The 21,625-nt window shown below is 49.5% G+C and overlaps 2 protein-coding genes across 3 annotated transcripts in view; both read left to right on the forward strand.

Annotated features, from left to right (window-relative positions):
- The window catches only part of Itga10 (integrin subunit alpha 10), an 18,201-nt gene extending 5,039 nt beyond the window's left edge, over positions 1-13,162 (forward strand). The window contains exons 5-26 of the mRNA XM_026783887.1: positions 224-389; positions 493-566; positions 794-938; positions 1,127-1,275; positions 1,486-1,629; positions 1,775-1,978; positions 2,360-2,490; positions 3,358-3,524; positions 3,620-3,762; positions 4,569-4,682; positions 4,884-4,969; positions 5,225-5,366; positions 5,529-5,621; positions 5,771-5,847; positions 5,987-6,076; positions 6,401-6,485; positions 6,658-6,771; positions 6,963-7,043; positions 7,174-7,287; positions 10,357-10,449; positions 11,160-11,273; positions 11,639-13,162. Coding sequence (XP_026639688.1) covers positions 224-389; positions 493-566; positions 794-938; positions 1,127-1,275; positions 1,486-1,629; positions 1,775-1,978; positions 2,360-2,490; positions 3,358-3,524; positions 3,620-3,762; positions 4,569-4,682; positions 4,884-4,969; positions 5,225-5,366; positions 5,529-5,621; positions 5,771-5,847; positions 5,987-6,076; positions 6,401-6,485; positions 6,658-6,771; positions 6,963-7,043; positions 7,174-7,287; positions 10,357-10,449; positions 11,160-11,273; positions 11,639-11,704 — 2,592 coding nt within the window. The 3' untranslated portion in view covers positions 11,705-13,162. The remainder of the gene's footprint in view (positions 1-223; positions 390-492; positions 567-793; positions 939-1,126; positions 1,276-1,485; positions 1,630-1,774; positions 1,979-2,359; positions 2,491-3,357; positions 3,525-3,619; positions 3,763-4,568; positions 4,683-4,883; positions 4,970-5,224; positions 5,367-5,528; positions 5,622-5,770; positions 5,848-5,986; positions 6,077-6,400; positions 6,486-6,657; positions 6,772-6,962; positions 7,044-7,173; positions 7,288-10,356; positions 10,450-11,159; positions 11,274-11,638) is intronic.
- Positions 13,163-16,042: 2,880 nt separating this feature from the next.
- Ankrd35 (ankyrin repeat domain 35) overlaps positions 16,043-21,625 on the forward strand; it is a 20,959-nt gene continuing 15,376 nt past the window's right edge. For both annotated transcript variants that reach the window (XM_013349928.2, XM_005357050.2), the window contains exon 1: positions 16,043-16,167. In XM_013349928.2, coding sequence (XP_013205382.1) covers positions 16,129-16,167 — 39 coding nt within the window. In that variant the 5' untranslated portion in view covers positions 16,043-16,128. The remainder of the gene's footprint in view (positions 16,168-21,625) is intronic.

The raw sequence follows: 21,625 nt of genomic DNA on the forward strand, positions 1-21,625 counted from the left end.
ACAGGATTTCTCTGTGGCTTTGGAGCCTGTCCTGGAACTAGCTCTGTAGACCAGGCTGGTCTTGAACTCACAGTGATCCGCCTGTCTCTGCCTCCCGAGTGCTGGGATTAAAGGCGTGCGCCACCATCGCCTGGCCTCCTCCCCTTTTCTTTAGTTGGCTATGTCCTGTATCAGATCTAACAATTTACTTCACACAGCTAATAGACCCCCATCTTGAACTCAGGTCCTGGGCCACTATCTCCGGCGACAGAGAGACCCTAGCTCTTTCCTTCGGGAAATCAGAGCTATCGCTAGTGATCCAGATGAGCGGTTCTTCTTTAATGTCACAGATGAGGCTGCACTGACGGACATTGTGGATGCACTGGGAGACCGGATATTTGGTCTGGAGGGTAATGATTATCGGGGTGAAGTGGAGGACCATGTTGGGGCATTCCAGAGTGAACCCAGTGCAGCGAGCTCCCCTGAGCGCTTTGCGATTTGTTTATGCCCAAGGGTCCCGTGGGGAAAACGAAAGCTCCTTTGGGCTAGAAATGTCTGAGATTGGCTTCTCCACCCACCGATTACAGGTTGGACAAACCCTGACCCTCTGCAACACCCCTGAGCCCTTGATCTCTTCATAATCCTCTCCAGCTTCTGACTCAACTTAAACCCTAAGGCCCCTCCAGATTTCTCCTTTAACCGGCCTAGTCCCCGCCCTTCCGTGCTTTTCTGTGAGCATCTTACTCCTGGAGACTTCATTTTTCTCCTGTTCCCCACTGTCTTCTCAGTGTCCTCATTCGGTTCTGCCCCTCAGGATGGGATTCTCTTTGGGATGGTGGGGGCCTATGACTGGGGGGGCTCGGTACTATGGCTTGAAGAAGGTCGCCGCCTTTTCCCCCCACGAACGGCCCTGGAAGATGAGTTTCCCCCTGCCTTGCAGAACCATGCAGCCTACCTGGGTGAGTAACAGAGTTGCAGGGACCTGGGAGGGTGGGGGAGACCCAGTAGGGCTGATGAGGCCTGCACTCCCTTTAAGTCGGGCAGTTTTTCACTGATCTCTCTTGGGAACTCACCTTAAGCCTTTAGCACACCCTCCGCTCTCATTTCATCCTCTTTCCCTCTGCATCTGATCCCTGCTCGCTTCTAGGTTACTCTGTTTCCTCCATGCTTCTGCCCGGTGGCCGCCGCCTCTTTCTCTCGGGGGCACCGAGGTTTAGACATCGAGGAAAAGTCATCGCCTTCCAGCTAAAGAAAGATGGGTCTCTGAGGGTCACCCAGAGCCTCCAGGGGGATCAGGTATGACATCAAGGGAGGGTGAGACCCTTGGGTCCCCGGGACCACCAGGCTGAGGGTGCTGAGGGTGCTGAGGGTGCTGCGTTCTGGTAGGCAGTCTGTGAGGGATGTAAGGCCCAGGTGGACAGGGTGCTGAGTACTTCCTGCTGAGTCCAGCTGTCACAATCCTTACCTTCCCTCTTCTCTGGGCTCATCACCACCCACCTCACCCAGATTGGCTCATACTTTGGCAGTGAGCTCTGCCCATTGGATACAGACAAGGATGGGATAACTGATGTCTTACTTGTGGCGGCCCCTATGTTCCTGGGTCCCCAGAACAAAGAGACTGGACGTGTGTATGTATATGTGGTGGGCCAGGTAAGAATTGGTGGGACCCTCTAGATTGTTGGGGGGGAGGGGAATGGTGGAAGGGAGGAAAGGGAGAGACACAGATATCTTAGAGCTTGCTGGTGGGTGAGGGTCACCAGGTAAACAATTCCTTCTATCTCCTCACGACTACAAGCAAATTTTGCTGATGCTCCAAGGAACCCTTCAGCCAGAACGTCCCCAGGATTCTCGTTTTGGCTTTGCCATGGCTGCTCTTCCTGATCTGAACCAAGACGGTTTTGCTGATGTGGCTGTGGGGGCTCCCCTGGAGGATGGGCACCAGGGAGCGCTATACCTGTATCACGGAACCCAGAATGGAATCAGGTCCCATCCTACCCAGGTTAGCAGTGCTGGGGTTCATCCCAGAAGGTGGATCTCGGTGAGTTCAAGGCCAACCTGGCCCACATAGTGAATTCCAGGCTAGCCAGGACTACAGGCTAGCCAGACGTTGTCTCAAAAACAAAAACAAACAATTGAAAATGGGACACAGTGGTAGAAAGGGAAGGGAGTTGTGTGTGTGTGTGTGTTTTGCTTTTTTGTCATCCACTTGGCTTAAGAGTCAAACCAAGCAAGTGGCTGCATTTATAGGCTGCCAAGGGAGACGGCGAATGAGGGATTGCCGAGATAGGCAAATTTTTCTTCTCTTGATGGATGGGAATGTTAGAAAGGAGGACAGAGAAGCGGCTGAGTCCTTCCTCAGGCTTTCTTCTCCTCCTTTCAGCGGATTGCTGCTGTATCCATGCCACAGGCCCTCCGCTACTTTGGCCGAAGTGTGGATGGCCGGTTAGACCTGGATGGAGATGATCTTGTGGATGTTGCTGTGGGTGCCCATGGGGCAGCCATCCTGTTCAGGTAAGGGCTTCAGCTTGGGTAGCAGTGCACCGTGTGGCACAGCTTTATTTACTTATTTATTTATTTATTTATTTATTCATTTATTTTGGTTTTCCGAGACAGGGTTTCTCTGGTTTTGGAGCCTGTCCTGGAACTAGCTCTGTAAACCAGGCTGGTCTCGTACTCACAGAGATCCGCCTGCCTCTGCCTCCCGAGTGCTGGGATTAAAGGCGTGTGCCACCACCGCCCGGCTGTGGTGCAGCTTTAGAACAAAGGTCACAGATTTGGATTTGGGTTTCCTGGGCAACTAAATTCCTGGTGCCTAAATTCCTAGTTCATAGAATGAAAGTGATTGTCACCATCTTACTGGTTTATTGTAAATATCAAATAAGATAGTCCACATAAAGATTTTTAACAGAGTTTATTTATTTTTATTTTATGTGTATGGGTGTTTTGCCTATGTGTATGTCTGTGTACTGTGTATGTGTGCACTGCACGTGGAGACCAGAAGAGGGTGTCAGATCCCCTGAACCTGGAGTTTTACAGCTGCTCTTGAGCTGCCCTGTGGGTGCTGGAATCCTCTGGAAGGACACAGCCAGAGCATTTAATCCGAGCCATCTCTCCAGCCTGACATCAGTGCTTAGTGACTCGAATGTGTTGTTATGTGACTTCTGTCTTAGGCTTCTGGGAAGGGTGACATATTCAGACCTTAATATTATTTTTCTTTCTTAATCACGGAAAGCAAGTACTAAGGTTGCGATTCTCATCCTTTTCTGTTCTTCCGGTTCTGAAGTGCAAGCTCAGGTGCTGGAGAGCTCCACCACTGAGCTCCATCTCCATCTCCATCTGGGGCTGTCCTTTACAATTTCTCTCCCACCTCGTTCCCAGCTCCCAGCCCATCATACACCTGTTGCCAACCCTGGATGTGAAGCCACCACACATCAGTGTGGTTCAAAAGGACTGTAGGCGAAGAGGCCAGGAAGCAGCCTGCCTCACTGCAGCCCTGTGCTTCCGAGTGACGTCTCACACTGCGGGGCGGTGGGACCGCAGATTCTGTGAGTGAGCCCAGACAGCCCCGACAGCCCTCAAGTCCTGGCCCACCCTGGCATCTGCATCTGTCTCCATTCTCACGCTCTCCTCTCCCATCCAGACATCCAGTTCTCGGCATCACTGGATGAGTGGACAGCTGGGGCGCGTGCAGCATTTGATGGCTCCGGCCAGCGGCTGTCGCCTCGGCAGCTCCAGCTCAGTGTAGGGAATGTCACCTGTGAGCAGCTGCACTTCCACGTACTGGTGAGGACAGGGCAGGCATGGCTTGGCATCTCTGCATCGGGCCTGAGAGTCAGGGGAAGCCTGGGTCCCGGTGGAGTTTCAGACAGATCAGCAGCCAAACTAAAGCAGATAGATTGAGACAATTCAGATTTGGGGGGTCAGGATGATAGGATTGGAACCCTAGCTCTATAATGTGATAATGTGTCACTGTGAACTCTGCCAAGGTACTCATCTGCTACACCCCAGTGTCCTTGACCGAAAGGGATTATATATATTCAAAGGAGTTGTGTTGTAATGAGGAGCAGGCCACGTCCCGCTGCCTGGCTAGCTTAACTCCCAAAATAACCACACAGAAATTGTGTCAATTAAATTGCTGCCTGGCCCATTAGCTCTAGCCTCTTATTGGCTAACTCTCACATCTTGATTCAACCCATTTCTAATAATCTGTATGTTACCACAAGCTCATGGCTTACCAAGAAAGATTCAGCATGTCTGACCTGGCAGCTTCATGGTGGGCGGCTCTCTCTGCCTGCCGTCTTTCTCCCAGCATTCAGTTCTGTCTACTCTGCCCACCTAAGGGCTGCCCTATCAAAAGGCCAAGGCAGCTTCTTTATTCAACCAGTGAAATCAACACAAATACAGAAGGACCTCCTACACCAGAGTTGTATTTGAGTCATATTCCATCATATTGTGACCACCTTGGGACACAGTGCCCAGGACATAGGAAGTGCTTCATGGACGGTCACATGTACCATATTCCACAGAGGTCTGGCTTCTACTCTAACCCTGGTTCCCCATGATCTGCCCTTCACTCTGCTTTCCCTCAGGATACATCAGATTACCTCCGGCCAGTCGCCTTGACTGTGACCTTTACCTTGGACAACACCACAAAGCCAGGGCCTGTGCTGGATGAGGGATCGTCCACCTCTGTCCGAAAGCTGGTTAGTAGTGTCATGCCCTGCTCTGTCTGGGGTCCCAGTGCTGCCCTCCCAGTGAACTTAAGAGAAGGGGAGGCCACATACACATGGTGAAATCTTAGCCAGGCTCTGGTGATCAAAATAGAGCCTCTCTTTACTTTCCCCCAATTCCAGTCCGTTCTCTTTGCCTTCCGCTCCGTCCTCAGACCCCTAACTCTCTTCTAGGTCCCCTTCTCAAAAGACTGCGGCCCCGACAATGAATGTATCACAGACCTGGTACTTCAAGCGGACATGGACATCAGGGGCTCCAGGTCAGATGGACATGAGCTAGGGAAACCAAAAGGGAGTCGAGGGAGCTAGAGAGTTGTTGTTTTGAGACAGGTTCTCCCTATGTATCCCGGGCTGTCCTGGAGCTTGCTCTGTAGACCAGGCTGGTCTTGACCTCACAGAGATCCACCTGCTTCTGCCTCCCAAGCACTGGGATTAAAGGCCTGCGCCACCGTGTTGGAAGTGAGACCTTTGATTCTCTTTTGCCTCTTAGTCTTTCGTTTATCTCCCATTCTTAGGAAGTCCCCATTTGTGGTTCACGGTGACCGACAGAAACTGCTGGTGTCAGCAACCCTGGAGAACAAGAAGGAAAATGCCTACAACACTAGCCTGAGTCTCAGGTTCTCTAGAAACCTCCACCTGACCAGTCTTACTCCTCAGGTATCCCCGGTGGAAGGGGCTGAGGAGAAGGGGAGGAGAAGGATGAGAAAATGAGCGTGGGCTATGGGGTGCTTGAAGAAAGACTCAGTGTCTAGCGTCTTAGTGGGTGGAAGAGCAGCCCTGGCCCCGGCTCTAACTTTCTCCTCATCCCTCTGCCTTCAGAGAGCCAAATCAGTGAAGGTGGAATGTACTGTCCCTTCCCCCCATGCCCGGGTGTGCATTGTGGGCCATCCAGTCTTCCAGGCGGGGGCCAAGGTGAGTGTGGGCCCACAATGAGAACAAAGTGGGGTCTGGGGTCCACGGGCGTGGAAGTTCTGGGGAGGAGGTAGGCGGGGGCTTGTTCTTCTGTGGTTTATCCATAAGGAAGAATTTATCATTATTCCATCCACGTCCCTTACCCCCAGGTGACCTTTCTGTTAGAGTTTGAATTTAGCTGCAGTTTCCTCCTGAGCCAGGCCTTGGTGAGGCTGACTGCCAGCAGGTGAGAACACTGGAGCTCCCTCCAGCCCCCCTACCCCTCTCATGGGTCTTGACAGAAAGAACACCCCCAATTCCTCTAGAAGTAGAGGGGGTCCCTGAGGAGGGACTGGAATGTAAAAGTCTCCCCCTTGACCCTACAGCGATAGCCTGGAGAGAAATGAGACCCTTCAGGACAATACAGTTCAGACCTCTGCCTACATCCGATACGAGCCTCACCTCCTGTTCTCTAGGTATGGCTGGGCTCCCTACAGTCTTTGTGTCCCCCCCCCCCCATCCTTCCTTGTCCTCCAGTCTTCCCAGGAGCACAAACTGTTAACCTTTGCTCTTAAGCACCTTATTTTCCTGGGCTTTGTTAGGTCCTGATAAAGATATGGGGATACGATCGCATGATTTTTTTTATCAAGTTTGTGTTACATTCAGTTACCTTCTTCGTCATGCATCCCTATCTTATTATCCATGTGCTGACCCTGCCTTCCCCGAATCCATGTTTGTATGCCGATCATGTGGCCTGTGCCATTGTCATGGCCACACCTCTTGGTTTGGTGTCCACACAGTGAGTCCACCCTACATCGATACGAGGTTCACCCTTACAGGACTCTCCCAGTGGGTCCTGGCCCTGAATTCAAAACCACTCTGAGGGTGAGCAGCTTGAGGGGGGAGGATGGCATGCTGGTGGGGGTTGGTGTGCTAGGGGTGCGGGTGCGAAAACAGCAATAGCTGTCTGGGGAAAGGATGAGAAGAGCGGTCCTGGAGTGGCTGAGGGGAAGAGATGCAGCGGGTGCCTTGTCCTTGCCTCTCTTTCTTCTCCCAGGTTCAGAACCTTGGCTGTCATGTGGTCAGTGGTCTCATCATCTCAGCCCTCCTTCCGGCTGTGGCCCACGGGGGCAGTTACTTCCTGTCACTGTCTCAAGTCATAGCCAGCAATGTGAGTCTGGGCTAGAGCACACGGAACCCTGCCATCTTGAACCAGGGGACTCCTCCTGCTGGCCCCCTGCTGTCAGCTCCTCTTCTGGGACCTTTCTTTTCCCTGCAGCTTGGGAGGAAGGAAGATGTTATGTATAGCAGAGGTCTAGGACGGGCTGGTTTGGGAGCCTTTCCAGTTGAATCTTCCTTTAGGCAAGCTGCACAGTGCAGAATCTGACTGAGCCCCCAGGACCCCCTGTGCACCCAGAGGAGCTTCAGCACACAAACAGACTGGTAGGAGTCCCTGGAAGGTGTCTGGGCAGGAATGCATGTAGAGATTGGTGTGTGGTGAAAGGTGGGTGGGAAGTGGAGATGGGAGGGGGAGCGCTCCCTCCAGGGTCCTGATTCATCTCTCTTCGGATAGAATGGGAGTAACACTCGGTGTCAGGTGGTGAGGTGCCACCTTGGACAGCTGGCAAAGGGGACTGAGATCTCTGTTGGACTGCTGAGGCTGGTTCACAACGAATTCTTCCGGAGGGTAAATCTTTTCTTTTCTTCTATTCTGCTTCTATCAGAAACATTAACATGGAGGGGACAAGACTCCTGTTTAAGTTCACCTCCCTTTGTTTGACCATAAGCAAGTGATTTCCTTTTCATAATCTTTCTTCCTGATTTTTTGTTTGTTTGTGGTTTGGTTTTTTGTTTGTTTGTTGGAGACAGGGTTTCTCTGTGTAGCCCTGACTGTCCTAGAACTCACTCTGTAGACCAGGCTGGCCTCAGACTCACAGAAATCCAGCTTCCTCTGCCTCCCAAACTCTGGGATGAAAGGCGTGAGCCAACATGCCCAGCTTTTACCTGGTTAAAATGAGAATGATTGTACCTAGCTTGTGGAATTGATATAGGGAGGTAATGAGGTGGACCTATGGCAAGCCCTCGATAGAGCAGAGCAACCGCTCTTGTATTTTCCTCTACTTAGCAGCCCTTAACTGCATCGTAAGAGTCAATTAATAAAATTCCCACGTCTAATCACTAATTCATCAGGCTAGTGTGGTGATGTGCATCCTTAATCTCAGCACTCAAAGGCAGAGGCAGATGGATCTTTACGAGTTCAAAGTTCATGGCTAGCCTGGTCTATGTAGCAAGTCCCACGCCAGCCAGCCACTCTGATGAGCACATGTGCGCACACACGCGCATGCACACACACACACACGAGCACACACACACACACACGAGCACATACACGTACCCACTCACATTCTGTCAAGTGCCTGTTACAGGAATAATTCTGTGTAAGTCATCAGTGGGGAGTCTAAGACCTATTATGTATCATGTCTAATTCATTGCAGGTGTTTAATACTTTTTTGTTAAACAAATGAATACGATAATTGATATTATTTACAGTAAAGTAAAATTGCATACTCAAGAGGGATTTAGATTATGAAGGTCTCTGAAGCTAGAGAGATGAAATTGAATTTATTATGATGGTCGGTGCTCAGAAGTCAGTGGGAGCAGGGAACTAGCACCTTAATGGTAAATGGCTATTTAGCACTAGGTGTTTATATTGTTTAATAACACATGTAACAACCACCTTCAATATTGCAAGAGCTCTGGGTAATAAGCATAAGCCTTAGGTGAGCTAAGACAAATCATTCCTCTTCACATCTGTAATCTCTCTAGCTTTCTTGGTCATCTTGTCAGATTCAGCTCTGTGTGTGTGTGTGTATATGCACACGTGTGCACAGGTGTGTTCGTTGTGTGTGTGTGACTGAGGATGGTATTAGCAGCCTCAGGAATATGGTGTAAGCATTCTACCATTGACCACCCCCAGACATTTTTATTATTTAAAATTTTTTTCAAGATTTATTTTTATATGCACATATGTGTGTCTATATGTAAGTGTGTGTACTTGTTTGTGAGTGCTCACAGGGTACAGAAGAAGCCATTGGGTACCCTGAAGCCAGGGTTACAGTAATCTAGGTGCTGGGACTGAACTCTGGTCCTCTTCAAGAGCAGCAAATTCTTACTGGCTAACCCATCTCTCCATCCCCCACCCCCAGGGTTAGCAGCCCTTAACTGCATCGTAAGAGTCAATTAATAAAATTCCCACGTCTAATCACTAATTCATCAGGCTAGTGTGGTGATGTGCATCCTTAATCTCAGCACTCAAAAGGCAGAGGCTTTTAGTTAGTCTTGACCTGATTCAGTCTCCTGAGTGCCGGGGTTACAGGTATATACCACCATAGCTAGCTTAATGACTTCCATAGCAAACCTTTGTTAAAAAGTCACTAGGGGGTTGTGGGTGACTCAGTAGATAAAGCATGAGACTTGAGTTCAGACCCCAGGACTCATATAAAAAGCTGGATGCAGTGACATGTGCTTGTAATCCCAATGATGGGGACATAGGAGGGTGATTCAGGTGCACCCCAGAAGCTCACTGGCTCCCTAGTCTCACCTACTTGACAGTGTTAAAAAAAGAAACAAACAAGCAAACACACACACACACACACACACACACACACACACACACACATCCCAGCAGACTTGTTGGCAGAGGTAAGTTTATCTCTGTGAGTTCAGGGCCAGCCTGATCTACATAATGAGTTCAAGGCCAGCAAGCCAGGTGTAGACAGTAAGAACCTGTCTTTTAAAAAAAGAATGTTGGGCTGGAGAGATGGCTCAGAGATTAAGAGCACTGGCTGCTCTTCCAGAGGTCCTGAGTTCAATTCCCAGCAACCACATGGTGGCTCACAACCATCTGTGCTGAGATCTGGCGCCCTCCTCTGGCGTGCGGGCATACATGGAGGTAGAATGTTGTATACATAATAAATAAATCTTTAAAATAAATAAATAAATAAAATAAAAAAGAATGTCAAGCCAACGAGAGGCCCTGTCTCAAATAAAAGGACAAATGTATAAGGGTACTGAAGAATAACACCAGGAGTGTTGTCTTGACCCCGTACCTATACACACACACGCACACACACACATTTGTCATAGACACTGGAGCACAAAGGCTGATCAGACATGGTCCTTACCCTCAGGGATCTCGTAGACCAGTGGACAAAATGTAAACAGCAGGTGTTCTAGGTTCAGGGGCTGACACTCTTCTCAACTCTGCCCTTGTAAGGGTCTCCGTTGGGTCCTATGGTGGGGACTTGTGGGTATCCATTCTCGCTTGCTCTTCTTTCAAAGCCATCAGGATTCAGTCACAAGGTTCCACTAAAACAGTTTCACCCCAAGCACTTCCCAAAGGCCCACTACTAAACACAACAGTTGGGTAAAGTTTCTCCCTCTTAATATCTTGCAGCAGACACCAAGATTTGACACATGAAGGCTGAAGGACACTCAACCCATGCTTAGATCCTAGTGCCAGGATTGGTGGGATTTGGTAGGAAACATGGAGAGGGGAGTTGGATGCCCTTGTAAACAGTGTATTTTCAGAGCAGGGTTTCTGTCTGCTTCCCTTCCTCTTTTCCCCATCAACTTCTAACATCTTTTGCTCTGCAGGACCTGATAACTGTGCCACTGAGCTTCAGCTTCGCCCTTGGGGTTCCACACCACCAGGCGATGGCTCGGTTTCAATGTTTCCTGTCTGCTTGTTCCACAGGCCAAGTTCAAGTCTCTGACGGTGGTCAGCACCTTCAAGTTAGGAACTGAGAAGGGCAGTGTCCTGCAGCTGACGGAAGCTCCCTGGAGTGAGGTAGGAGCCCTGGAAACAGAGGCGGTGGGAAGGCGAAAGGACTGCCTCTTTCTTTTCCCAGTTTAGTTTCTAACATCTCCTGTGTATATGATGTAAGCATTCCTACCACTGACCGCCCCCAGGCGTTTTTATTATTTTAATTTAATTCACTGTGCATCAGTGAGAATACCACGTGAGTGGAGGTCCGAAGAAAGCATTGATTCCCTCAAAGGGAGATGGTTACGAGCCGCAGCGTGGATACTGGGAACCAAACCCGGATCCTCTGCAAAGGCAACAAGTGCTTTTAACCGTAACCACCGAGCCATCTCTTCAGTCTCACCGTGGACTTTTCCAGAGCGGGACCATTGCCACTAGGCCGCAGCCCACCAGTCAGAAGTGGCACTTCCAGGGGCATGCTTCTTGCTTCGGTGTTTTTAAGTATAGAGGTCTCTGTTGTTTCGCTCTCTCTTTGGGGCTGGCTTTGTTACAATGTTGAGTGACACTAGCTGAGTTAACCGACACTTAGAAAACACAAGTCAGGTATGGTGATGTGTGCCTGTAACTCTAGCGCTGAGAGAGGAAGCTTGCCATGAGTTTGGAAGGGCAGTCTGGGACACCACGAAACTCTGCCTCAAAAACAAACAAACAAACAAACAAGCAAATCCACAGAAACCAGTCTCAAAGGCAGAGCGTGGCAAATCAAACCAAAACAAACTCTCCTTGATATACAGAGCCTCTTGGAGGTGATTCAGAGCCCCACCGTCCCCATCTCCCTGTGGATCCTCGTGGGCAGCATCCTGGGAGGGTTGCTCCTGCTTGCTCTCCTTGTCTTCTGCCTGTGGAAGGTGAGCCCAGCTTTTGTGGGTAGTGGGAGCATCGTGCCCACAATCTGAAGCATCTTACTCTGCCAAGAAGGGCAGGCTCCATGTTAGGCAGTTAAACACGTGGGGGGTGGGGGCGGGGAGGTGTCCAGTGCGGATCTCTTTCACTTTATTCCACAATTGTTGCATGAGTCAAACTAAGCCAAAGAAAATAAATTTGAATCTCATTTCTGGGAGCAGAACAGACGCAAAGACCCCAGATAAGCTGCAGGGCTCTTAGCAAGGCCCCCAGTCAGGGCATCTGGCAATGACTTGAACGTTTCCCTCTGTAGCTTAGCAAGGCCCCCAGTCAGGGCATCTGGCAGTGACTTGAACGTTTCCCTCTGTAGCTTGGCTTCTTTGCCCGTAAGAAAATCCCCAAGGAAGAACCGACTGATGAGAAGTTGGAGCAGTGACTGCAGAAGGGTCAGAAAGTCCTCCTTGGCAGTCTTTTCAAGAGACTCGTGTCAAAAAACGAGGCTTGGAGGCGCAGAGGGGAAAGGATGCTTCTGGAATATGTCTCCAGACCTGCAGCCTGACTTGACTTTTGAGCCATGGGTATGTGGCTGGCAAGAGATGAGGCTTTGCCTCAGACACGAAGGGTTGGCACCAAAACACATAATGTCCCCACCCTGTGCTTTCCTCCTGGCCCTGACGGGGTTCCACAGTCAACATTGGGTCTTCGTTTCTCCCATCACAAGGGGTCAAAGGATTTTTTTTCCTGACACCTTCAGATGCCCTTTGTCCTCCCTCGCGATTCCGAAAAGGTTCTCCTCCACACCCCCACACCTCCCACACCCTCTCACCTTCCTGCCTGCTCCCCACTCCGCAGGAGAGAGCTGACGTTGACTTAAAAGAAGTAAAGTCAACATCTGCGGCTCTCCTGTGGAGTCTAGTGATTCACAGAGCCGGATGGGGAGAGTCAACAGGAAAAGAGGGAGGAGAAAAAGCCACAAGAGACATTCTGTACAATTCCAAGGCACAGAGAAGCGTTCAGACAGGCAACCGCCAGCTCTCCTGAAACCTGAGACTTCATGGGACGCCGGCCCTCAGGTGCTGGGGAAACCCAGCTGGCCCCCGGGGCTCTCTGGGCTTCAGCGTCCCAACCCTCATCTTTCTTTAGGAGCAAAGCCAGGACCTGGCCCTGAGTTTTCTGGAATCAGGGTCCCCCTGGTGGCTCAAATTGGAATAGCAGGGAGCTCGTTGGCAGCTTTTCCGTCTTTGCGGCTTCCTTGGAGAAAGCGGCTTGATGGTGGGAAGCCCTTTGCCACACCAGTTTTGGGAAATAGCAGCCGCTGCGAGATCCAAACGAAGGGGATCTGCATCAAGAAACCTAAGTGGTTGGCATGAGACCTCGGGGGAGTAAGCCCTTCCTTGTCCAGCATCGGCTGACTTTATAGCAGTACCGTCTTCCCTGGAAGATCTTTCTGGGACTCGTGTCGTGTGTAGTGCGTAGGTTTCTCTGTTGGAGTGAGTTTTCAGCCTTATTTGATGTTTACTGGAAAACTCAAGTTAACTCTGAATTCCCTCCCTCTTGTCCGATGTTTTGGTTCATGGGCCACTGGAATTCTCATAGTAACTGGGAAACTTGTTTTTTATTGTAAGTAAGACTTTGAACAGCAAAGTCAGTTGCGGGTCGCCAGAGTTCAGCTCTGATGGACAGATACCCTCAGACGGAGATCTGATTGGGCCCCTGCCACAGAGCCTGTCTTCCCAGGCTGTTTGCAGTGTTTATTTTGGTGTCTCTGGTCTTCGGCAGAGCCGCCCTCTGTGGGTATTGTCGTTTCTACCACGGTGATCAGATGGTCAGAACAAATAAAATCCAGTATCAAGTGACTTCTGGCTCTGTTTGGGTTTCCTTGGATATAGACTGCTCAGAAACGGAAGCTCGTGAATGTTTTCTGTGGCTCTTCTGCCCTGTGCCCTGCAATTCTCGACTACTTAGGGGACCCTTAAAATATTCTAGGAAGTGCATAGACTGGATTTAATCGGGCCTGCCTGCCTTCCTACCTTCCTTCTTTCATTCCTTTCTTTTTTCTTTTTTTTGAGACAGGGTTTTTCCATGTAGCCCTGGCTGTCCTGGAACTCGCTCTGTAGACCGGGCTGGCCTCAAACTCAGAGACCCTCCTGCCTCTATCTTCTGAGTTCTGGAGTTAAAGGCCAGCGTGGCCAGGTTCGGTCTTTCATTTGTGCCATGTCTTCTTGAACAAGTCAGGTTTCTTGGAGGTTCAGGTAACAGATTTTGTGGTCCAGGATTAGGAATAAAGGCGGATTTGGGTGTATAGGCCATCCTTTTTCAAACGCATGTGGCCTGGAACATATTTAACTTCTGTGTTAGTTTTCTCACTAGAGGTTCTGAGGACTAAGAGAGACAGTCCAGGAAAAGTGAACATGTAGTAAATGTTTAATAAACAGCAGCCATAATTACAAACTCTGTAAGATAACCTACCATTCCACGCGCCATGAAGACGACTAAGGAGGTATACAGAAGTAGTCCGCAGTTCCCGGCCTGACGCCATTCCTCTTTACACCGTTAGCTCCCTCTATATGCATATATGAATGAACCTCTCAGAGAGAGAGAGACAGGACTCTAATATCATCGTCCAGAAGAGAGAGAGATTCATTCCCTAGGTTCTGTGACTCTAATATCGTCGTCCAGAGGGCAGGAAGTACTCTTGACTGCTGAGCCTTCCTCCAGCCCCTCTTTTGTCCACATGACTGAAAGAACCCTCTGGGGCTGGCAGATAGGTGGTAGGTAGGTAAAAGTGCTTGTCACACTGCCTGACCCCCTAGTTTGATCCCCAGGATGAGGTTATACATGCTGGAAGGAGCAAACCCCTGCAGGTGTCCTGATCGCCACAACTGTCATGGCAACAGCCCCCCCCCCACATGTACACACAGAAATAAAGAAATGTAATCATTTTTGAAAGAAAACTTTTCTTTTTCCTTTGTGTCAAAATTATTAACCTTTTGGCGACTATCAAATGTGTTATTTGTGTCCTCCTAGCAAGGACACACCTGCCTCCTCTCCATCCTCAGTTCTGGGCGGGGCTTTCTCTAGTTGCAGCCTGCTTCTCAAAAAGCCTTTTAGTCCTTTGAAGCAAAACCAGTGGAGAAGCAATGGTCTCTTCTCCTACACTAGACTGTTTTTCCTGTTGCTTCTTTGCTCATTCATCCATTCTCTCATTCACTTGACATTCAAGACCTAATATGTGCCAAGCAAGGGAACTAAAAAAAAAAAAAAAAAAAAACCATAGCTGCTGCCATCAGAGAACCTGATAGGAAACACCAAGATGTAAACACACAACAGGGAGGTGGTGGCTGTGTAGGGGACAATAAGGACTGCCAGTAAGTCGCACGCCAAGATGCGCACTCTGATGGGCAGGTTGTCGGGGTTCTAAGGGGAAATATACAATAACAATTAATAACAAAACAAAACAGCAATTCATGTGAGGCTCCACCTAGAATACACCAGCTGCAAAGGGAATTATGTATGGTCTTCTACAACAGTTAATTTGATTATTTTGTTTGTTTTTCAAGACAGGGTTTCTCTGTGTAGACCTGGTTGTCCTGGAACTCACTCGGTAGCACTGGACTGGCCTCAAACTCGCAGAGATCCGCCTGCCTCTGCCTCCCGATCAAGGCGATTAAAGGCGTGTACCTCCACCACCTTCTTCGGGCTTCTGTTTCAAAAGAGCCTTGTAAACCATGTTAGGGACTTTGGGCTTGGAGCATCTTAGAGGGACTGCCTGCTGCCAAGCCCCATTACTTGAATCAATTTCTGAACCTACATGTTGGACAGAGGGAGCCAATTCTTGCAGGTTGCCCTCTGACCTCTCCAGAAGTGTTCCAGTAGTACACACTCACACCCCTTCCCCCAATAAGTGAATTAAGTAAAACACTTCTCAAGAGAACTTTGGGCTTTATTCCTTAGCATTTCAAGCATATTTGGGTGGGTTTGTAGGGGTTACAAGGAGGAGAAGGGAAAGATGGCCAGATCGGTTGGCTTAGCAACACCGGTCAAACAAGAATTACCAAGAACGGATCCAAAGGACAGTGCGGAAGGTTGTGTGTGTGTGTGTGTGTGTGTGTGTGTGTGTGTGTGTGTGTGTGTGTTTGGGGACGGGCAAGCATACAGGAAAAAGTCTCCCCTTGGTCCTTTCTAAGAGCTGCCTTACGCGATCAGCCTAATCTTTCTCTGGTTTTGTCCCTCCCGGTGCAGTGGGCCACACATTGGTTCTCAAGTCTGTTTAGCGTTACAAGCGCCTACTGCTTCCAAACTGTTCTCTTTTGAAGATCTTCAGGGCCTGGGTTTTCGTCGGGGAGGAGGGGGATGAAGTACAGGTCACGGCTAAAAGCCTCATCACAGGTAAAGGGGACGGTTGGTGACTTAGAAGCCTGCTGAGATCCTTGGGTTGGGTTCCGAAGGGGGGGGCCAGGGGCGGGATTTGGGGCGGAGCTCCACGCATAAAGGAGTAGGAGGTGGGGCCTCGGAGGCGCCTCTGCGGAGGCCGAGAGCATCCTTCTCAGAGTCGGTAGGTGCGGGGGGCGGGCTCAGGCTGGAGGGCGGGGCTTGAGGTCCAGCCCTGGTCGCCCCGGAAGACTGCGGGCTTTTTGCCTCTGCAGGGGCGGGGTGGGGCAGGGCCAGGGGCGGGGTTTCAAGCCCAACCTTTGGGTTCACGTCTCCGATTGAGCGGGGTGGGATCTGGGGCGGGGTCTAGGGCGGGACCCATCCTGCTTTTTGACAGCTGTCTCTCCCACAGCCTCAGCCGAGTGGGTTTGAGAACCTGTGGCCAGGCTCTCTGCGCGTCCCCGTCCCCCCGTGGCCCTAGCCCCGGCCATGAAGCGCATCTTCTCCTGCTCCAGTTCACAAGTGGCGGTAGGTACCAAATGTGTGAGAGAAGGTCTGGGGCTGGGGTCCAAGTCCTGTGTTCCCAGAAGTCCTGAGTCCCATCTCCTTGAACGATCGCATAAAGCCTGCATTGCATCTGTTTTTTTTTTTTTTTTTTTTTTTTTTTTTTTTTTTTTTTTTTTTTTTTTTGCTGCGCGGCTGCTCCGGCAATGCGGCCGCCAGCTCTGCTAACTGAACTAACTAACCTCCCTAACCTCTTCCTTCCCAAGGTCTTTCCCCTTGGCTCCTTGTTCTCCCGACATTTATGACTTCCAGTTTCTGGTATGCTTTCTGAAGGTCTGTCCTCTTCCCATGACCCAGCTCTCTACTTCAGGTCTGACTCCCGGTACCAACCCACCTCAGACATCTGCCCCACCCCCACCCCTAGCCTTTGCCTCCGTTCTTACTTCCACTCCTAATTCCTGCCTGATAGCTTCATTTTCCATCCTACCTTCTCCCCACAACTTTCTCTCCCAAGTGGCTCCGTTTTTACTGTTTGCTTTCCGCCCCCAAAGTATGCTCAACCCAGTGCCTTCTCCAGCCCTTCTTCACAGCCTCCCCCACCTTCCCTCTGTTCCACTCCATGACCTCCACTTCCATTCTTTCAAGCACCACTTCAACCCTCTTTCCAGCTGGCATCCAATATGGAGCCTCTGATTTCTCCTTAATTTCCGGACACCTTTTTCTCAGTATCACCCCTGTCACCTTTTGCCTGGACCTCCTGCCTGCTCACTGTGGCTGACGCTTGCAATCTAACTAAGCAGACAGGCACTGTCGGAGGACGTGCAGTCACTGGTTAATCCTCAAGAGCCTGGGTGAATTGCCTGCAGAATCCATCCTGGCCAGTTCACTGCAGTGTCTTGCCCTCAGACTGGTTCTTGGGACCAATCAAGTCTCCCTGTCTGGTTCTCTCTCTAACTATTCCTTTTTCTGGTTTAGGATTTGCGTTCGTTTTCTTTGACTGAGCTAGGGAAGTGTGATGGTCAGGGTTAAGAAGACAGAGTGGGCAAAACAAAGATTTCAGGAGACAGTGGTTCGAAGAGGGTACAGCCTTTCTTCCCTAAGGAGCTCTTCCAGAGTGACCCCCTGAGGGAATGGCATCTTCTCTGGAGGTTGGGGTGTGGGTTCCTTGGGACTGATATTGCTTAGCTGACATCACTCACAGGCAAGTGTGAGAAGTGTTGGGTTATCTCCCTGTGCATGGGCAGGCCACAGGAACCTAGCAGAGAGCTGTGAAGCAAGAGTGGGAACTGCTGAGGCCTGTCTCGGTCCCACTTACATTGGCTTCCACATGGAGCTTCCACAGACTGACCGGCCAGTCAAATGGCGTTTACTATTACAGGTAACAGAAACTGCGGCTACCTGGGTCTGCCTTAATTCTGAGTGATTTTCTAATCCGCATCTGCTTTTCCGTAAATACAGAAAGTCCCCAGAATTCTTCCTCCCTTCCAGATTTACGGAGCCTGCTCTCTCCTTAGGAAGTGGACAATTAAATTCTTTTTTGATTCTCCTACCCAGGCCCAACCCTGCTTAGCTTCTGAAATCATGCAAGTTCAAGGTGATACGACCTTTTTGGTTCTCTCATCCCTGGGTAGCGCCTCCTTTCCTAGATGCTGGAGTGAGCAGTAAGCTACATTGGGATCTCCCTCTTTCCGTTATGACCCCAGTTCTCCACGTGTTTGACCATGAGGAATGTCTACTCATTTAAATAAACTCTTAGTATCACAAGATCGTAGTCTATCAAGAGTGTAGGGATATACAGGGAACACTTAGAGCTCCCTGTACATACTTAGGATAAAAATGTTTTACCCCTCAGAAGGCTTTAAAATAGGTTGGCTTCAGCTATAAGTTATTTCCTCAAGAAACTTTCCCATAGGGCTGGAGAGATGCCTCAGTGGTTAAGAGTGCTGGCTGCTCTTTCAGAGGTACTGAGTTCAATTCCCAGCAACCACATGGTGGCTCACAACCATCTGTAATGAGATCTGTTGCCCTCTTCTGGCATGCAGGCATACATGGGGGCAGAATGTTGTATACATAATAAATAAATAAATCTTTAAAAAAAAGAAACTTCCCCATAATAAGCAACAAGATAATATCATCCACCTGCCACACTGAACCTATTTGCAGAGAGCATGACAGCTTTTCTGGAACTCCAGGAGCCTGGCTTCCCGGGTACACCAGCAGATCATTTCTCTCTGTTGCTGTTCAAGTCCTGGAGGGAGGAACCTTCACTGGAGGCAAGGACCGAGAGATCTGTGCTCCTTTAAGAGTTGATCTGCATTGGGCTGGGGATGTAGCTCGGTTGAGAGGCTTGCCTAGCATGTGTGGAGCCTGGGTCAGCCCTCAGCTGTATAAATTGGGCATAGTGACATGTTCCTGCAATCCCAGCACCCAGACAGAAGGAGCAGAATTTCAATGTCTTCTCTATTATAGATGGAATTTGGGGACAGTCTGAGATACATGAGACCTGTCTAAAAAAAAAAAGTAGCAAAACAACAAAATCTAATGTGCAGCACCTACCTGTATAGGAAGATAACAAAAATTCAACTCCCCTAGTCTTGGGTTATATGACTCAAAGTTAATGTCTTCAAGGGTGGAATAAACCTGAGTGCTCCACCTGGGCAAGACGTAGACAAAGCGATGGGCTGGGAAATTGCTTTCAGCCTTTGGCCTCAGATCAGCAGAGAGCATTTCTATTACATTTGAGATGCTAAGTGTCCGGTCCTCATCCCTTAAAGGCTCCCTGTCCTTTTCAATCCTCCTGTTCATCAGCAGAAGCCGACTGCTACTGCACTACCTGTCGGTGTCTTCCCATCTTGATAGGGAGCCTGAGCGTTCACAGTCCGAGATAGGAGAAGGTAAAATTACTTCTGCACGTGTTCCCTAATCTCATCCATAGAAATCACAAAGACGGTCTTTGACAGGGAGTCTCCTGGTTAATTTGGTGATTGCTCCCCTGAGGCTGTGATGGCAATCCAGTGTCTCCTTTCAGAGGTGTAAAGGTGAGTGAGCCACAGGCCATCTGGGACTCTGGAAGCACCCATCTTGTCCTTTAGTTTCCAGGGGTTTTCATCATGAAGAATGTCTACCCGTTCTAAACACGTCTTGGTGTAATGAAACTATAGGAAATAAACCTGGTGGACCTAGCTGGAAAGAAATATATCCATATTGCTAAAACACACTTTACCACCCACCTTACCACCCACCTAACTTGACTAACTCGTTGACTGGTGTGAGCAAGAGCCTCCCACTTACTCAACTGGAGAATTCTAAGCTCTGGAACATTCAAGTGTTCCCAGCAAAGCCAAGCGGGATGATGGCTGGAACTTCCATCTACTGTGTGTCAGCTACGAGACAGACACAAAACTGAACGCTCTTCTGTCGTTAGAAAACTGAGGTTCAAGGAAGCTCGTACATGCCTGACACAGAGACAGGAACCAGTCTGAATAGTTCAGAGCTGGGCATGGTGATCTGAACTTAAAATCCCAGCACACCGGAGACAGGAAGAGCTTTGTGAGTGCCAGGCTAGCCAAGATGTATACCGAGAACAAGAACACTGTAGGAAGAGGGAAGAGAGTTTAAATTTCTGAACGGCAGCACTCGGGAGGCAGAGGCAGACAGGTTTCTGTGAGTTCGAGGTCAGCCTGGTCTACGGAGCGAGTTTCAGGACAGGCTCAAAGTTACACAGAGAAATTCTGTCTCAAGCAAGCAAGCAAACAAGCAAACAAACAATAAATCAATGAATTTCTGACCGGAGAACTCAAGGTTAAGGTCAGCTGGTGGCAATGGTGTGAGGTGGTGGGGTTGTTCCAGCTCTGTTTTCCATCAGATGACCTGGTTCCCAAGGGGCACTGAAAAGCGTGTTCTTGCATGTCAGGACCTGCTAGGATGTGGTGGAGTCATTTTGCTTGCTTTGCCATTTGAGAATAAACCTGTTTGGAGACTCTCCCATGCAGGGAGTAACTTCCGAGAGAGCGAGGAGCTCTGCCCTGGAGGCATTCTCAAACTTCATCTGGAAATAAGTAATCCTTTCCCCACAGCTCTGTAACACCGTGGTCTGATGTGGGAGCTAGGTCTGGATGCAAGGGGCCCGAGCTACTTCTAAAACCAGTGCTGTTCCTCTTTTATGTGATCCTGGACAGATGTTAACATGTGTGCCTCCACTCCTTTTCTGTCAAAGGCACACAGTGATATCATCCCTAACTATTTTTCAGGGCTATTTGAGGCTAATTGGAGGACAAGGAGAGGTTCCGAGCGTTTTACAGGAGCGTAACCTCAGACTCCATCTATCCTTGGTGATTTTATGGCTTGGACCTGTGTTGATGATTAACAATTTGTCCCGGCTCTGTAAACAGTACTTGAAAATGAATTATTGGGCTTCCGCAGACTCTACTTTTTTTTTTTCACCCTTTCCTATAACCTCTTTCTTGTTGAGATTACACCTCATAAAACGCAATGGGCCACCCCCGGTTTCTCTCTGCTTCCTGTTTTGTTGTAAGGATGCCGTACATTTATGTGGTTCTGTCTACATTAACTTGTTTAATGCATTGTGGTGAGGTGGTTATTATTGCCTGCATTTTATGTGCAAGGAAACAGGTTAGAGTGTTTAATGGCTTCCTCTAGGTCACATAGCTGAGAATGTAGCTGAACCAGGTCCCAGACTCAGTCCTGATGACAAAGTCCCCATCTTGAGGACTTTTCCTCCATACCAACCATCTCTGCACTCCTCCCTCCTTCTCTGTGTTTCCCCTCTCTGGACCAAACCAGGCTTTTCTGTGCTTGCAGCCCTGGGTGTTTTTATATAGCCCTCTCTTTCATGCCCTGTAATACTTCAATTATTTTAATTACTTCTCCACCCTCAAAACGTAAGCTGGAAGGAGAGAACAATGTATGTTCAGGTGTGGCTGGGTCAGGGACAGCTGCTCCCCGCCAGGGAGGCGAGAGAAGGGTCCCTTTCCGCCTCTTCTTGCTGCCTCCCCAAGCACAGCTAGACACTGACTCACCTTTGCTGGCTGCTTCCAGTGAAGAGGTTTAGAGACATAGCCAGCTATGATAGAGGAAACCACCGAACCCCTAATTTGGGGCCCAGAGTCAATAGCTAGAGATGGTTAAGTGGCTATGATGGAAGCTAGGGACCCAGATTTACTTTGCAAACCGCTAAAGACAAAAAACAGTGCTGTGGGGGTGGGAGGCGGGGGAGGGTTGGAGTCGTGGGGGCTTAAGACGTATTGTGAAGCAATCCGGAGCAGTCAGGTTGGTTCAGTTTACTCTAGAAAGACCCAGGGAGGGCTGGAGAGATGGCTCAGTGGTTAAGAGCATTGCCTGCTCTTCCAGAGGTCCTGAGTTTAGTTCCCAGCAACCACATGGTGGCTCACAACCATCTGTAAAGAGGTCTGGCGCCCTCTTCTGGCCTTCAGGCATACACACAGAATATTGTATACATAAT

This window comes from Microtus ochrogaster, chromosome 21 (assembly GCF_000317375.1).
Source record: "Microtus ochrogaster isolate Prairie Vole_2 chromosome 21, MicOch1.0, whole genome shotgun sequence".
Lineage (NCBI taxonomy): Eukaryota > Metazoa > Chordata > Mammalia > Rodentia > Cricetidae > Microtus > Microtus ochrogaster.